Raw genomic sequence first — 17,673 nt, 5'->3', positions numbered from 1 at the left:
TCTCCCTGCCTATACAAGCAAGCCCCCTAGCACAGGTAGAAATAGCAATGTAGATGGCAAGGCACTGCTTAGGTGAGTAAAGACATGCCTGAAAGCTGTGGAGGTATACCCTACAGACACTGCTTAATTTGTAACGAAAGAGGTGCTGGGGCTCAAGGATTTTTTTTTTTTTTAAACTTTCACATGGCTAGCCCAGAGGTGCCAGGGCTGTGAACTGCAAAGGCTTTGACTACTATAAGACTGTAAGGGATTAGTTGGTGTCACAGTGCTGTCTGTGGCTACATGGCAAAGTGAAAAGCAGGCTGTGTCCACACTGCAGTGCATACCTACACGTCAGTGAAAAGATCTGGCAGGGGGAGGCAGCAAAGAAAGGCTTCAACAGCAGAGAGTTGCTGAAGCAGATGTGCTGGAGCTCAGCCCTGGCAAGCCTTGGCACAAATTAAGCATTGTCTACACGGCTCTATAAATGCTGAAGTCGTTCTTCCCGGCTACACTGCTATTTTTAGCAGTGGCATCATCCACTGATGAAGTCTTTCCCTGCTGCAGGGAAAGACCCCGGCAGTGGGAAAAGACTCTAAGAGGGAGGCAGGTGGGAGAGGCTCCAGCACTGTGTTGCCAGTAACAACATAAAAGATGACATATCACCCAAATGACTTTTTGGACTCAAACACTCAGTACAATTGGCACTTGTACAATTGTACATGCACACAATCTACTTGCTTGCTGCTTGTCATGACAATGGTGATGATAAAACTAAAGTAAAAAAAGACTGCTTGCTCTGGGCAAGCAGAAACTGGGTTTGGTTCCTGAAGCTAACTGATTCTTCCCCGTCTTGGGTTTTGTGTGTGATTGTATAGGATTTGTATGGACCTTCCTTACCCATAGCTCGCAGAAATTCCTCGTAGAGTTCGAAGGTCATGAGGGGATTGGGCAAATCTCTCAGCCACTGTTTGAACACACTGGCAATGACATGAATGTTGTAGTCATCTAGATTCACATTGTCGATATCTGTTCACAGAGGCAAGTGAGTGGGGGGAGTGGAAAAGGAAAAAGAAAATGATCAGTTTTGATCCAGTAAACAAGCCAGTATTTTCATGTCAGTCCTAGCACTGGCTATTACCTAACCACTGTTATTGGATCAACTTCTGTGAGCGAGAGAGGTCCTGAGGAAGAACTCCGTATAGCTCAAAAGCTTGTCTCTCACCAACAGAAGTCAGTCCAATAAAAACTATTACCTTACTCGCCGTCTCTCTACTATTGTGGGTGTGGTCAGATGTTTGGCTGCATGTGTGTTCCCTCTGTGTGCTGCTCCAGCCCTGCGCAGACAGCTGGCATGGCAGACCTCGAGCGAACCACCCAATGACCACAAGATCTGTTAAGGTACGAAGGCACCCAGCCAGGTTTATTGTCAATGAAGCATGGTACTAGTATCCCGCACGAATACATGTATACCCATAACAATGGACCAGCTCAGTGAACGGCAGGACTTTCTGTTCCTCCCTAGGCTAGATAAAGACATTGTCTCTGAGATACATTTTTATACACATATACAAACAAGTTACGTATTGCTCTTCTGATAGTTGACACCCTCTGATGTCACCACCCATCACCTTGTACATTTCTATCCATCACATTGTCACCCTGACCATATATTTAGGCAGGGTCAGTGTGTTCCTGTTATCTTTGGGGAATGTGTTTGTATGATTCTTGGTATGGGGTGTTCTGGCACCACCCTTCTGGAATGTGTTTGCATGTTTTGTGCTTAGCACTTAGGAATGTATGTTTCTGCAATATTAGCCCTGGTCTTGCCGGATTCTGTGAGCAGGGCCTGCCTCTAGCTCACAGCCTGATTTTGCTTTATATCAGCAAAGTTTTGACCGCTACTTTAGCCCAGGCCTCAGGCCTCATACCAGGCCTCTGATACAAGGGCTTACGTCTCAGGCTCTCTTCCTACTACAGTGGGCACAGCTACAACAACACTGCATAGTACTAACTACTGTCATACGAAAAACAGGTATTAATACTGTAACAACCACAGATCACACAGTGCACAACAGCACAACCTTGGCACCTGGTTTTTAATATGACCATGTTAAAACCCTTGTCGTGAAAGGAGCCAATTTTCCAGGGGTGAAAGTCTTTAGACAGAGTTTGTAAAGCACTTTGGAAGTCTAGGTGATGTTGATAAATATGAAGTCTGGCTAACGTAGATTTTTCCCGCAATTTCTTTTTAATGATTTTTTTTTGCACATTTGTGCACAAGAGAAGGAATAAAACAAGAAAGAATTAAACAGTTCCACAAGACGGGAGGACTCTAACACAGAGCAGACTTTTGGTGAAGGCTGGTATTCGAGAAAAGTCTGTACTTCCATGGTACCAAAAGCCAGAGTCTGTGGTGGGGGAAGGGATGACATGAATTCCCTTTTCACGGAGGCTCTCAGCTGCCCCTTTAGCTCCCCTTCTGAGACTCTCTCTTTTTCGTCTTACCTGTGTCAAGACCCTGTCGGAGCTCCTTTATCTTATTGGTTGAGCCTGACTTCCTGTAAATGCCCTCGGTGTACAACCCATGCATTTCAATGTAGTTTATGAGCTTCTCCACCACCAGTGGCACCGCTCGCTCCTCATTGGTCAGTCGGGAGAGCTCAACCCCAAACTGCCGTGACGAAAGCTCGGGATCATACTGATGTGGAGAAAGAGATTAATGTCTCAATTCCTTTTCAAAGGTCTCAATGCAATGCTGCTCATAGCGTGGTAAACCTAGGGATGTCTTGGGACTGATCCTTGCAATGTATACAGTGCAATTTGACTGCCGTTCACATTTTTAAACAAAGTTAACTGAATTATTTGCAAATTAATCTAGTAAATCTAACTGAGCGCAAGGGAAGAGGGAAAAGGCCTGTATACTGCCCCACAAATCCAATCTTTCCCATGGGCTGTCTTGGTCATTGTAGCTATCCCTGCGTTCACTCTGCTGTGTCTGCAGCACTGCACACTGCTACAAAGACCAGCAAATGTTCATAGTTAAGGCTTGCAATGGGGCTGTGCTCAGAAAAATGGCTCTGTAAAATGGCTCATTGGTACTCTCCTTGTGTCTTCAGAGTCATTGTTTGCTTCATTTACTGACATTTTTACTGTGCCTGTAGAACCAACATAGCTATGCAACAGTGAGCTATATTCTAGTCTGCTTCATGCCTCACTGAGAAAATTGCCTGGTGATGATACACGAAGGAGAACACATTTGGGCTTGATTCTGAGATCCCTAGATGAACTTACCGTGCTGACAGTAAAAAAAAAAAAAAAATGGTTTTGAGCAAGCGTGACATAGAAGCCATTGAGAGAGAAAGAGAATCAGTAAAAGACCCTGACGTTCTCTGTTTTTACAGAGTCACTTTCCTGACTAGAACTGCACTTTAGAGACTCAACATTCAGCAAACAATTAGATCACATTCAACCTGAACGTGAGATTCTGGTTGGATAAAGTCAAAAGACTGAGAGAAACTTTTCAAGCAATAATGCACTTAGGAGGCTTTGAACATATGGACTGTATGTTCAAACACAGCATGGGTAGTGATCCAACCAGAACAATGAATGAGAAAGTAGATGCGTGGCTTGGGTTAGACCTCGGACCAGTGCCACTCTTCCATGTCTGCTTCTTCTCATTCACTGTTACCACGGCACAAATGAAAACAACAAGAGGGGAATGCCCAGGGGAGGTTTCTACACTGGATAGACCTCCATGCAAGAACACACCAGGAAGAAATGGTGAAAGCAACTGGTTTTGATCTTGTGTGTAAAATTCACAAGCTATCATACTATCATCTCTTAATCTTTTAGTGCCAGGACTGGGCTGTTCCTATAGATAACATCAAGTACTATAACAAAAACTCTAACTTTTGCTGTTATTGTGTTAAAAGAAACAAAGAACTGCCAACATTAGCATAAAATGCATTAGTGCAAACTACAAGGACCATCAAAGCAAATACACTAAGATAAGCTTGATGCTCTATTCGTTCCATCATAAGCCTAAATGAAAGTACTGCATAAAGTTAAAAAACAACTAGGAAATCTGCTGTTACCTTTTGGATAAAGGGCACCTTCTCAAAATATATCAAATGCACACTTCCCTGAGAATGGCACCAACTTTCTCAGCTGATGCACTGTGAAAATTTAACCCTTAGCATCCTGAATCCATCCAGCATAAACAAATTAACAAATGCAAATGATCTAACTATTTCCAATCAGTACCTTGGACTGGTATTTATTTTTCAGACTCCAAATTTTCCTGGGCATTAGCAAACAAGATTTTTAAAGATGAACTTGGCGAACACATTAATGTCACTTCACTAGAGTTCAGGAAATGAATTCACATCAAGCAGTTATTTTATTTTAGCAGAGTTTTCTTGGACTGAATTCTTTCATTTCCTGTTTGCTACATTTCTGGCTGTGTGCCATGCAGTAGGCCTGGTTTGGTGAACCAACAGCATTAGGATAAACTTTTTGTTTTCCTGGGCAGAAGGGGAGGGAGGTGCCATGTAGCAAAGATATCAATTCTCCTCCATATTAGCATAAAACACACAGGTTCAGGTCTGAGATCATAAGGATACAAAATGCTTAAACATGTAAAGCAACTCCATTCTCTTGGAAACACCAGAGAGATGCATTTATCGCTGTAAGAGTATCACAGGCTGCTATTTGTATATCATCATGGATCCAGCTCCCTCAGTTACACTGCAGAGACTCAGTACATGCACTGTCGGGGTAGGGAGTGGGGGATGGCTGAAAAATGATGTTAAAGTAAATACATTCAAATGTCCTTCCAAGCTTTAACAAAGAATATCTCTAGTTACACACAGGGAAGAGTTGAACTATGTTGCCCTCTGGGACTTACACCTTGGAAGCTGATAAAGCTTTGCACATGCTATACTCCTCATACATTACCAAGAGCCATACCAGCTACTTACTGAGTGCAATAAACACAGGAGAAAATGAAAAGATAATAGTTTAATGGTTCATTAGCATCTCTAACAACCTGCTGAATTTATTCCCTGTTGTCTATACATCCTGACTGCCTGGTAAATAACAGCTAAGAGAACATGCAAGGTTTTATTAAGTGGGTACTATGTGGACTTCACTGGGTGCTGGAGTATCTAGGATAATACAAGTTAATTGTTATAAAAATGTAACAAGATGTAAAATGGAAAAGAAAAACCACCACCACAGATCAGGAAATATAAGTGATACTAGATACCCTTGGCCTCGACTAGGTACCTGGTATGATATATACCATGCCATGTGCCATAAATTACATCTACTCATTTCTCTACTCTGAAATCCCATAAATGCTGTAAAATGAGGAAGGCTCCTCCTGCTGGCAAGAATATTTAAGGCCTCGGAGCAGATCAGTGGAGTGGCAGGTGGTACAAAAAACCATTCAGCTCTGCACCATCCTCGAGGAGCAAGCTCACCTCTGCAGTTGGCACACATGCACAGGACTGCAACCCAGTTTCCAGCTAGTATAATTCCACTATTGTACCTGTAAACACCTCCTTAAAATCACTGATTAAAGCTATGCTCACAGGAGAGAAAAGGTATTTAAATGAATGAATGGATTGACAAAATCTTACCTTTTTGGAGCACTTGGTTGTGGTTTTAAGACAGCACTTCTTGTGACAAGCATACTTACATACTGTAACGATGAGAAAAAATTATACTTAGCACTTTACAGTCTCTCCTGGCGTGTTCGTGTGATAATCAGACTCCAGACACCCCAAGGGGAAAACAGACGGTTTAACCCAGCAAAAAGAATCAGTTAAACCAAGTGATTGCATACTGTTATTCTACTGTAAGAGTGCATCACGTAAGGTCATTTAAGAAAGCTTGTCATAGCAGTGTAACAGTCATTCTGAGCTATGGGTACAGGTTAGGGTTATGAAGGAGGGGTGTATATACAAAACTGTAACTGTACTTCAGCTTCACCTCACAGCAGGGCGATGAAGTAATCAGGCAGAGAGGAGCTACTTCCCCAGTCCCATGAGACTGGCTTCAAGCACCTAGACATTGGCCAGCCCATGAAAAAACAATGGGGAACCATCAAAGCAAATGGGAACGACTTGAAACTGAAAGGAAAACCCCATTCTACAGAAAGGAAGAAAGCAGGGAGTTTTCCCTAATTCGAATGTCTCTGGTAACTGAAAAACCAAACTGCAAATCCTTTTCAAATGGAAGGGGTTTGAACTGAAGATCATTCAGAATTTGGGGGACAGTTGTCTCAAGGCAGAGGGTTGTCCACAAACACAGGATCCCTCCTATAGCCGGGAAACTGTTTTAAAGCAATAGGTACCTCTTATTTGAAAAGGGATTTTATCGGATATGAAAATGTGCAGCCTGAGGTTGCATCTTTCCATTTATTTTCCATGTAACTTGTATAGGTTTGCTTTCCCCTTACAATTTCATCTTTGAATCTGGGGGGTTTCTATTTCACAGACTTTTTGTTTATTTTTATCCCAAGCAACTCTCTGATGTGCAAACTGCGTGGAGTGTGCGTGCCAAACAGAGCTGTTAACTGGGGTGCTGATTTCACACCTTTGGGAGTGATGAACCAGAGGGGAATAGTTCAGGTATCTGGGAATTAAGACTTTGGGAAAGACATATTTTGGACTGAAGGTCTGCTTTTGGTGTCACCCTACAAAGTGGAATTAGGCTGGTGAGAGCCAAGGTGAGACCTTATGTTTGTGGGCAGGCTACTTGGGGTCAGGGAATTGAGCCATTGCTGCACAGCACAAAGGTTCCCAAAGATACAGGGCAAGTGGTGATACTACCCCTTCCTGGACTGGGTGGACTCAAAATGTCACAGTTAGTAAAGCCACAATACAAGTTAATTAGCTAACGTTTGTGCAGAGATTTGTTGTTGTGCACATTTTACAGCCTTCTGCTTGACATTTTAGACCTGATTTTTACAGCTAGATGCCAGCAATACACATAAAATGCATTCACAAATGGCCACTTCTGCACTCAATACACCACTTGGGCCCCAAAATACGTTATTTACATTTACAGCCCTAATAAATGAAAATCAAAGCCTTTATTTTTAAAAGGTACGACAGTTAACATTTTTTGGCACAATTCCCAGGTTTGGAGGATTGGTTCAGAAGAGATTCCACAAGTTTAGATTCTTCTCTGAAGCCTCTCTGAACTATTAGATTTGGATCTGCTTGACTGGGTTGGAAATATCATTTGATTTCTGTTCTCCCTGTATCCAATTTTGTATTAAAATAACATGAAAACAGTACTTCAGCCCTTCCTCTCCCATCAAAAAGCCACTCTCGATTTTCAGAGCTGTCAACTTTTTCTCATGCCCACAGAAGTCCAATTGACTCCAATTTAAGTACTCTAAACTGAATTAATTGCTGTCAGGCACATCAGGGCATCAAAAATTCTGCAGACTGAAAAGGACCACGTATCCCACGTGCCAAGACTATGTAACTGTAGCTCAGTATTTCTGCCTGATAATATTTTTCTTACTCCTTTCACTGTGTTTACAAAGATCGAATTAACCGCTACATGAGTAGCTTCAAGAGCCAGCAGTGGATTTTCAGTTTTGTGTGAGAGGCCCAGACACAATTCCCACAGCTGGTGTTTCCCTTTTGCACTGTGTGCTGTACAGTGACCTTACTGGCCGATTTCGGGAGCACCCTAGATGGGTTCTCTGTTCTCATGGCCTCAGGATGTCATGGGAAGGAAGAGGGAAATATACTGGGGATCCTTAGGAGCACAATGGGCATCACCAGGAAATGAACACAAGACAAGCTGAACAGTCCAGGCTTACATTTACAAACAGAAGCCCTGTCCATTATCCAGATCAAGGAGGAGCAGTACTCGCAGTATGTGGGGATGCTGTACTGGGTTGCCTTAAAAATGTGACCATTATGCTCTTCCACCTAGGACAAAATACAAGATTGAAAATTCAGTGGCTCATGTGACACGGAGCTGGATGCACAGCCTGCTGCAGAATGGGTGAATTAACTGTCAATACTTGGAGCCTTTGGACAGCCACATCTTCTTTGTTTGGAATGAATACAGGACAGACCACCTTTGCCACAGAATCTCCCAAAAGAGATGTGTGTTTCTGTCTGAGCCAGTGTATTATTTGCATTTTCTTTTCTGAAGCAATTTACTTGTAGATCTTTCACAACTAGCAGACTAGGTCTGTGCCTGCATAAAATCAAACTGATACACAAATTGGTGTATATCGAGCTACAGAGATATAATGCACAAGGGAATATTTCCCTTGAGTTCTGGTGACATGTCAAGCTGTGAGAATGAAACTCCAAGGATTTAAGTGTATTACCAGAGCACCAATATGGAAAGATCTCCTTGTTCCTTGCTCTTTTTACTTTGATGAGCCTAATCTTCAAACATTAGCAACCTGAATGGACATCAGAAAACTGTATTTGGACTCTGAAATCAGCATTCAAATTCCTAAACAACTGACTGCCAATCTGAACATCTGCAGCTGGGATACAGATATGTCATACATTTACCCACTTCTGTAAATTGGGCTCTTTTAGTTACTAAACTGCAGATCTGTTCCTTGTCCAGCAGATGGCAGAGCATCTTTAAGGCAGATGACTCCATTTCTAAATCCAATAAAAACATCATATTCCTTTGACCTGATGTCACAGGAACAGAATGCAACTTGCTGAATTTTACACTATGGACATCTAGGCAAACACAAGCTCTGCTGCATACTACAAATTGATACATTCCATTATTTGTTATAAGGCTAAGATTTTGTCACGCATATTTTTAGTAAAAGTCAGGGACAGGTCATGGACAATAATGAAAAAGTCACAGAAGCCTGTGACCTGTCCCTGACTTTTACTAAAAATATCCATGACAAAATGGGGAGCCTGCGCAGCTGCAGGCAGGCTGGAAGCTTCAGGGGCCCCCACCACTCCTGGGGGCTTGGAGTTCCAGGGTCCCTCTCCGCTGGCGGCTGCAAGGGTTCCCCCTGCTGCCCGCAGTGGTGGGGAGCGGCGGGGTGCCCCACTGCTGCCTGCAGCAGCTGGGAATGGTGAGGGTCCCCCTGCCACCCACAGTGGCCAGGAGCTGCAGGGGGGAGTGGGAAGGTGGGGGTCCACCTGACATCCTGGAGCTGCAGGGGTACCCTGCAGCTTCCAGGCTCCACAGGCAGCAGGGGACCTTGTAGCTCCAGCCGGTGCTGGCTGAAGTCACAGGGGTCTTTGGAAGTTATGAATTCCATGACTTCCATGACTAAATCGCAGCCTTAACTATAAATTATATTGTCCCTGCTACCAGCCAATGAAATTGGAATTAGGTTGAAATAAAAAGCAAAGCCAAAAGAGAGAGAGAGAGAGAGAGAGAGAGAAGCAAAACTAGTTCATCTCATTAGTTTTCCTAACACATTGTCAAATCTCTCTTCCATTGAGATTTGTTCTTAGTAAGTTACAATGCTCAAATGTAGGCACAGAGATTGCTATCAGCATGATTCATTTCTGACCATGCAGACTTTAATTCTTTAACACTAAGACACAGAGATTTCAACTTACCACATCTGCTTCTTTTTTTCTTCTCTTTTTTCTCTCTGTTTTTGGCACCTAAGGTGTATTTAAAAGAGATTTAAAGATAATAATTAAATCAAAGAGTAATAGTTCAAGTTAAAGTCCGCTGAATTCTCTCAAATTTATTTTCCTTCCTTCTCATCTTATTCTTCATCCTCAAATCCATATTCAATCCCAGCCATCTTGGATAAAACAACAGTGCAGAAAGCGAATGGCTGCACAGCACTATCAATCCTGACCTGCAACAACCCCTGCATTCCAGGCCCGAGCATCCCCCTCCACAGCTCTGCCAGTTCTCTTCAATCCAGACCTGCAGCAAGCCTGGACAGTCCACGTCCTCGGCCACTCACACAGTTCTGCCAGTGCTCTCTTTGACTTGCAGACAGGCATTATGGGAAACATTTCAAAAGCGTGTCAGTGACTTAGGAGCCAAAATCCCATTTTCAAAAGTCAGTTGGGTGATTTTGAAAATTCAACCCTAACTGCATATCTGCCAAGTGCCGTGCTTCAGCTGAGAGCCCCAGGCTTTGAAAAACTGCCCTACAGAGCTCACATCCTGTCCAAGGATTGTGGCCCACAAGAAACTTGTCCTGAGGACTGTGGATGTGCTGCACATGGGAGCCAGAGGAGAGGGTTGGCTCTCCTCTCCAGAACAACTGGTGACCCCCACCAGCCTGGCCTAAGATCCATTAGTGGTTTTAATTGCAGGGTGGAAGGAGTAGGGAGCGAGGAACCTGTTTGTGTGAATGGCAGCATGGATGGGAGAGCAGGGTGTGCACTGTGGTAGGTTCCAGCTACTCTGTGACCATCAGCTGGTTGCCATACTGATCTGCAACCTGGAGACCCTCACCTCCCCATTCCTTCCCCTGCAGAGGCTCTTCAGTGGCAGCCGGGGCTGAGAGGGAGTTGGGCAGGTGGTCACTGGGGGAGGGGCAGAGAGGCAGAATGAAGGAACACATTTATTTTTAAGGCATCATTGCGCCCAGAAGTGGGAGGCACTAGAAGGCTCTTGGTGAGGTCTGGTAAACTCTATACTACGTTCCTCTGCCTTTTCTCACCCTTAGATGATGAAAATAATCTCAAATCCACCAGAATGTGCACATGGCCCTCTACTACCCTCACACTTCCAGATGGGCAGAATAACTGTCCCATTTTTCAGAGGTTGCCAGCTGAACAACTGGAGGTGCAAAGCATTACAATTATTTTTACGGAGGCCTGCAGCCTGCCTTATCCCCAAGGCTTCACAGCAACGTGGCTGCCCACTTTGGCAGTCTACAACATCATCCCAGAGATGTGGTGTGTGAAGCGGCACAGCACCATTTCAATAAGCAAAGAGAAGGAGGCATACCTTTGCAGCAGTGTAATCCAGAGGTTTGTATTCGGTCATGTATTCATCAAGGAATACTTTAAAGGTGTTGACCCAGACTTTGACGGGCGATTCACTCCAATCCCTCTGCTCTTGCCTCATGGTCTTCTCCAGAATCTGCTCGAACAGGGCATATAGGTCTTTATACCGGATGCTCTTCCCATCATCCATCTTATAAAGAGACAAGAGGATCAGAAAAAGGACTTTAATATGACAGATTTCCATATCTTCAGAGACTTGTTCCAGCCCTGACTGGTACTCTTGGGCCTTTAATGTGGGTAAGTACAAGAGTGTGATGAAAAAGCTAGTTTGTCCATTGTTATTTCATAGAACACACTGTACAGTACAATGGCTTGTTGGTGGATTGAACAGCAAAAGAGAGATCAACTGAGCAGGCTATCAGCTACAGGAAGTGCTGAATCGCATGAAAGTGCAAGAGAATTTTTGTTAGTTTTGGGAAATAACAAGCCTTATCTTGTAACGTACAACGTAGATCTATACAGACACTCAAAGGGCAAAGAGTTCCAAGTTTGTAGAAGTTCTATCACTGGAATTTTAACATAAATGTTTCCAGTATTTTGGGTAGCTGTAACAGTTTACTACCTTCCATTTAATCGCACACATTCTAACCTACAATGTAGCTTGAGCTTCTCAGCAGCATATGATTGAGGTTTGGAGCAGTACAAGACTCACTGTAGGTTAGAATACTACTTACACTACTATGATAGGGGTTACATGCTGCTGACGGAAGGGTTTATCAGGGAGTCATTACACCAGATTTACAATTTTACAGAATCAAGAGCATTTGAGCAGATTGTACAAGCATCTCACTTTCAAGGCACCCAGACACAGCACACAGCTTACCACGAGAGGAGCATGTGTATTTCACTGAATAAACTTTTTAAATCCATAAAGTTTCTGACCTCCTTTGAGTCTCCTCCACTATTTTATGGTGCATTTAAGATGCTATAATTTGGTTTTGTGGTGGGAAGCTAGGGCACCTTTCCTTCATTCTTCCTTGGTGTGAAGTTTTCTATGTGCTACTCTTCTAAACTTGTACTTGACATGACAGCACCTTTACTTACTGCCAAAGCTGATGAGTAAAAGCTGAAGATGTTTTGCCGGAATTCTTTTAATGCTTTCTTAAACACCACATCCACAAGTGTGTCCTTCTTACTATCTTCATTATCCAGATCATTCATCTGGGAATGACAGAAAGAATTACAACATTCCATTTTATGCACCAGCACCACTTATTAAGGAGAAACTGCCCTCTTATAAGCAGATTCAATCGTTTGATATTGAAAGGTTATGAGAATACACTTTGATTTTTGCATTTAGACATTATTTCCTTGCCAGCCAGTTAGCCAATCAGTTCCATGACTTCCTGGAGACCTTTAATTTTGTTCTGATGGTGTGGAACTAAAATAGCCAATTAGCTGATAAGTTGTTTTCCTTTGGAGACCAAAGAGGAGTGTTTTCTCTTTCTCCCAGTATTAAAAAATGTATTGATTAAGTAAACCCTGCCCACCATATTTACTGTGGATAACACAATAATATGGGTAACTCCGGAAAATTATTTAGAATGGCCATAGTCAAGATTGCAGCTTTTGATCTAAAACTGTCGTCTCAGTTGTGATATAAACGTTGCCACTGCAGCTCTTTTAAGAGGTGACCCTGATTATGTAATGTACGAGGCAGCAGAATTCTGTCTTTTCTCTACTGTGGTTATGCTGAAGTGAAAATGGCTGAGCGTACCTTTTTCAGGAGAAACTCATCCATGCTTTTCAAGTCACCAGCACTGGTTATGATCTGCAGAGAGTCATTCTGCCACTGCACAGGCTCCAGTGCCAAGCTGCTGATCTTCACGCTGCGCTTACGCTTCACTTTAGGAGATGGTTCCTTGTTCTCCTTAAATTCCCTTCTGTAGATGCCTGACAGCTCTGGACTCCTTGGGGGTGTCAGGTGATGTGGACCCAACTCTACAATTAAAAGTTAGGAAAGAGAAAAGCAGATTATGATTATTTTTTGAGTTCTCAGAAGCGCCATCATGTTGTTAATTTCTTATCACTTTTCATTATTAAAACATAAAATGCTGCAATATTTACTCTCAGAAACTTCTTCTCAAATATGCTCAGTGTACAAATAATAAAGATGATTTTCCCAAATGCCAGTACTGCAAGTTCCACCCTGGACCTGAATATCAAGCTGGAGTCTCTCTTTCATCACCACCACCAATTCTGTGATGGTAACTTAGAGAACAATTCTGCTGATGAAGTGTAAACCAGAAGAGAACCCAGCTCTCTCTCTCTGAGCTGTACTGATGGTCATGATAGGGTAATAAGGAGGAAACAAAATATTACTAAAGTTAGCAGATATTACTCTGAATATTCACAGGGAGTAGAGTAGGAAAGTGTCATATCTGTACATCACTTATCAGAGTGGAATCAACCTAGCCTCTCTGCCTGTTTCCTCCTCTGTCCAAGGGGGAGAACACCTGACTACCTCAAAGTGGTGCAATGAGAATTAGTTATTTAATGGTTGTACAGTACTTTCAAAATGGAATGTGCCAAGTATTATTAGACAGGCATTTCCTGCAACTTATGGAGAAGACAGCAGCCCTACACAAGAGAGAACAAATAACCATCTCTGTATCCTAATTCTGCTGCCTCCCATAGAGTCCAGAAGGAGGTGGGAGATTCTCAAGAGTAGAGAAAATATTTTTCAGAAGCATTTTCTGCAGAGATCCCAGCACATTAAATAAGAAAATGAGAGAGAAGGCACTCAGAGCAATAATGCAGCTTTTAGGCTCAGCTGGAATGGAAGGCTTAGTGGTGAACTAGACATCAAATTTGAAGTGTGTGACCTTTCTAGAGCCACAGGTCCAAAGCTAGGTAGAGCTGAATTTCTTTGCTTTCAGCTGCTTGAATTTATCTTAAAACAACACCACCACATTTATAGTTTTCTTTCCTTAAATTATTGATACACTTATTTACAAACCAAAGTTTCTTGTTTGGGAATATGACACTGTTTTGACTATTTATCCTAATTTTTTTAAAGTAATCAATGTGTTTCAAGTCTTCAACCCTGCACCCTATGCGCTCACCTGACCTACTCAGGGAAATTCTTTAATTCTGCAGTGAAAACTAGCATCCACTCTCATTCCATCACTCTAATATATAGCCTCATTCACTCACTATCAAGAATTTATCAAGAAAAACTTCAAAATGTATAATTAAAGGAGAGCTTGTCCAACCCTGCTACAAAATGTCAACATGGAAGCTGTAAAATCTCTGCTTGATTATAACAGTCTCTAGATGTATTTTACCCCAAATAAATGAACTTAATATTACTACATCATTGTTTAACTCTTACCGTTCAGTTTCAAAATGGTTACGGTCTGTGTCTCCAAGCGACTACGTCAAGTACAACTTTGCAGACCCACAAAATACCTGAAAGTAGCTTGGCAAAACTGCCACATATCCCTCCCCCACATTTACCTTCATCAAGCTGGAGGCCAGGAATCATCTCTATGCCTGGTTCTTCTTGCTCTGCATACAGCTCAAGCAGCTCAGACTGGGTCGTAAGCTTCTCTCTGGGTGTTTTCTTGTCTCCCTGTTTCCCTTTCACCCAGAATCTCATCTTGGCTCTCTGAGGCCTGTAAATAGGTGAGAAAAGAGAAATTGCTTTAATTCAGATGATTTCCATTTTTTTCCAAATCTAACTGATTCCCATGCACCTTCCTTCCTTCCTTCCTTCTAAGAGTAACAAACAAACTGTACAACTGTATTTTGGAACATGGATCTATTTCACTGCTGGGAAAGCTAGGCAAAAAAAGAAAAGCACTAGGTATTCATCCTAGCAGATCATAGAATCATAGAATATCAGGGTTGGAAGGGACCTCAGGAGGTCATCTAGTCCAACCCCCTGCTCAAAAGCAGGACCCATACGCAATTAAATCATCCCAGCCAGGGCTTTATCAAGCCTGACCTTAAAAACCTCTAAGGAAGGAGATTCCACCACCTCCCTAGGCAACGCATTCCAGTGTTTCACCACCCTCCTAGTGAAAAAGTTTTTCCTAATATCCAACCTAAACCTCCCCCACTGCAACTTGAGACCATTACTCCTTGTCCTGTCCTCTTCCACCACTGAGAATAGTCTAGAACCATCCTCTCTGGAACTACCTCTCAGGTAGTTGAAAGCAGCTATCAAATTCTTCTCTTCTGCAGACTAAAATGCAGATGTCTAGTCTGGATGGAGCTGGGCTTTCTCAGATGGGGAAAAGGATAAAGTTAACATAAGGCCCACTCAGAATGACTCTGTAATCCAGGCTGCAACTGACTCTGGAACTGTGTGTCTTTGATTCCAGCACTACAGTTAACACTTCAGAATTCTATCTGCCACTGTTTCTCAATGATAATTTATCCTTAGATAAGTCTACATTGCTTAACTTAATATTGGATACTGAACTTACATTAAATATGTATTTTCATTCAGTGTTAAAGTGAGTTTGGAAAAAATTCTGTACAGAGTGATTAAATTGTACTTCTTTAGTGAGATGTGGGTTTTACACTGTAATGTTTATTCCATTTCATTGTGCATTCTTCCCTACCTGCTTGATTGACACAACACAGTGATTCTCACACAGTTTTCTATTTCTACCCAGGCCTGTGATTTGTTCTGATTCTTGCAGTTAGCTTTAAGGGCCACATTTTCAAACACACACACTTAAGTGCCATGAACCATCAGAAATGAAATACAGGGAAACTACAAGTTGCATTGACAACTGGATAGTTTTGCATAGGAAATTTGAAAATTTTTGAAAATTAAGGCCTATATATCTTGTTACATAAAAGTTCCTGGTTGCATTATCCAATTCTTTTGTAATATGAAATAAAACTTTTTAATCTAACAAAAATTCTTGAAAAGATAGATTGCAAATCCAGTGACTGAGCCAGTTGCCCTAATATCTGAAGGGCATCAAATATGACATGGGTTGGACTCATTCTCTCCCATCATTTCAGCTCTTCCCCCATCAGGTATATATTTCATACCTTCTGTCGGTAGATAGATTCTTCTGAACAGTTGCTAGCTTTCCAATCTCACCCTGAGACATTGTTTTATGAAGCTTTGCTTGGCCTTCACTTGATGTGAAACGCTGCAATGTCTGCAACAATTACAAGTATAAAAATACTTTAAAATCAAGAGACTGGTTAGCATTGCAGGTGACACAGACCTCCTAGAACAATTTGAGATTTCATCTGCTACACACAAAAAATTGAAAATGTTATATGCTATCATTAAAACATGTCCTGATTTCTGTTTGGCTGTCAAAAAGTTAACAATTGGGTGAAACCTAAATGGATAGGCTTGGTCCAACCTATCGATGATCCACTTACAGGCAACAAGAAACCTTAATGCCTCCTAGAAGAGCAGAACATTTCAAGTACAGCAAAACATACTGGCTTCAGCATTGTATTTAACTACATATTTTCACACAGAATTAACAAAACAACTCCTTCCCAAAGAAGCATCTCTTAAATTAGATTTAGCAATGGATATTTTAAACTGCTTCACATAAACCCACATTGTTGTCCACATTACAAAGCAACCAAGAATGTTCAGCCAGTTGGAACACTCAATTGACTGATCAATCCAACTCTTCATTTTAGAAAACGGATGTCTGCAACAGAATTTCCAACAGATACTCCCAGCTAACAATGAAATTGGTAAGAGTATCAATGTATCAGGGTACCCTATAAGATATTAATACATCCTCCTCAGTATTCAAGTTTTGATTTTTAGTCTTCAACTCTGTAGAAGACTAAAAAAAAAATTGATTTGTTCAAAGTGCTAGTGCACTGGCCTGCTAAAATGAAGACACACCATTTAGGAGGAGGTAATATAAAGCAATTACATATGCCATGTTCAATCACTAATAGCACAATTCATAGTTTTCTCAATAGCTTAAAATGCTGTGGGTACATTTTTGAAGTGTGAATGGATTTAAATCGCACAGCTCATTACATTCAAAAAGAATTCCATGAACAATACTGTATGCAAAGTGTTGAAAATATATGCTTTTTTGGATTAAGTCTATTTGATTTTAAGTGTTGCCTTATTTTGATTATTTCTCATTCAGGGGAAAACAATATTACAGAGATGGTAGTTTCTTAATCTCCCTAGCGTGTTATAATAGAGAGGCTGTTTTCACAATGTTATGTCAAATTTGGTTTGAAAGAGCAATAGTTATGGTTCTAAAAAGTTGTCCAAAAACATGTCTTGAGGCAGCCAGCTGAGGTTGGTAATTTAATTCTAATCTATGTACTTTGATAGCCCCATTACTGTAGTGTCCAAGCACAGATAATTAAAAATTATAAATAAATAATAAATCTTTTTTCCCTGCCCAGCCTATAGGAGGAAATGGTTTGATTAGTTGATAGTATTTTTTGTTTGTTTCTTCTCTCCTAAAAGGAAAAGGCCTGGTGAAAGTTGTGACTTTGAGTAGATCCTTTTTCATTTGGCATGCGAAGCTATACATGCATGATATTCCTGAAGCAGCATGGAGAAGAGATTTGGCCATATTAAACAAGAGGATTAGCTGAAGAGGGTCTGTTTAATCATCCAGCTTCTGCAAACACTGCAAACATTTGGTGACTACATCAGTGTGACTACTGAAAGAAAACTGCAGCCATTTGTCTCAGTAGAGCAGCCCAAAAGATCACG

At 41.7% G+C, this 17,673-nt stretch overlaps 1 protein-coding gene across 2 annotated transcripts in view; it reads right to left on the bottom strand.

Moving 5' to 3' along the window:
• Positions 1 to 17,673, bottom strand: part of MYO9A (myosin IXA) — a 398,158-nt gene that overhangs the window by 14,097 nt on the left and 366,388 nt on the right. For both annotated transcript variants that reach the window (XM_084641695.1, XM_084641696.1), the window contains exons 28-37: positions 16,002 to 16,114; positions 14,448 to 14,605; positions 12,706 to 12,929; positions 12,033 to 12,149; positions 10,930 to 11,118; positions 9,570 to 9,617; positions 7,826 to 7,937; positions 5,625 to 5,686; positions 2,488 to 2,680; positions 880 to 1,008 (exon numbers count right to left, since the gene is read on the bottom strand). In XM_084641695.1, coding sequence (XP_084497821.1) covers positions 880 to 1,008; positions 2,488 to 2,680; positions 5,625 to 5,686; positions 7,826 to 7,937; positions 9,570 to 9,617; positions 10,930 to 11,118; positions 12,033 to 12,149; positions 12,706 to 12,929; positions 14,448 to 14,605; positions 16,002 to 16,114 — 1,345 coding nt within the window. The remainder of the gene's footprint in view (positions 1 to 879; positions 1,009 to 2,487; positions 2,681 to 5,624; positions 5,687 to 7,825; positions 7,938 to 9,569; positions 9,618 to 10,929; positions 11,119 to 12,032; positions 12,150 to 12,705; positions 12,930 to 14,447; positions 14,606 to 16,001; positions 16,115 to 17,673) is intronic.

This window comes from Lepidochelys olivacea (genome assembly GCF_965140295.1).
Source record: "Lepidochelys olivacea isolate rLepOli2 genome assembly, chromosome: 10".
NCBI classification, from domain to species: Eukaryota; Metazoa; Chordata; order Testudines; family Cheloniidae; genus Lepidochelys; species Lepidochelys olivacea.
The sequence above is the reverse complement of the archived record's forward strand: the minus strand, read 5'-3'. Positions and strand labels throughout refer to the sequence as shown.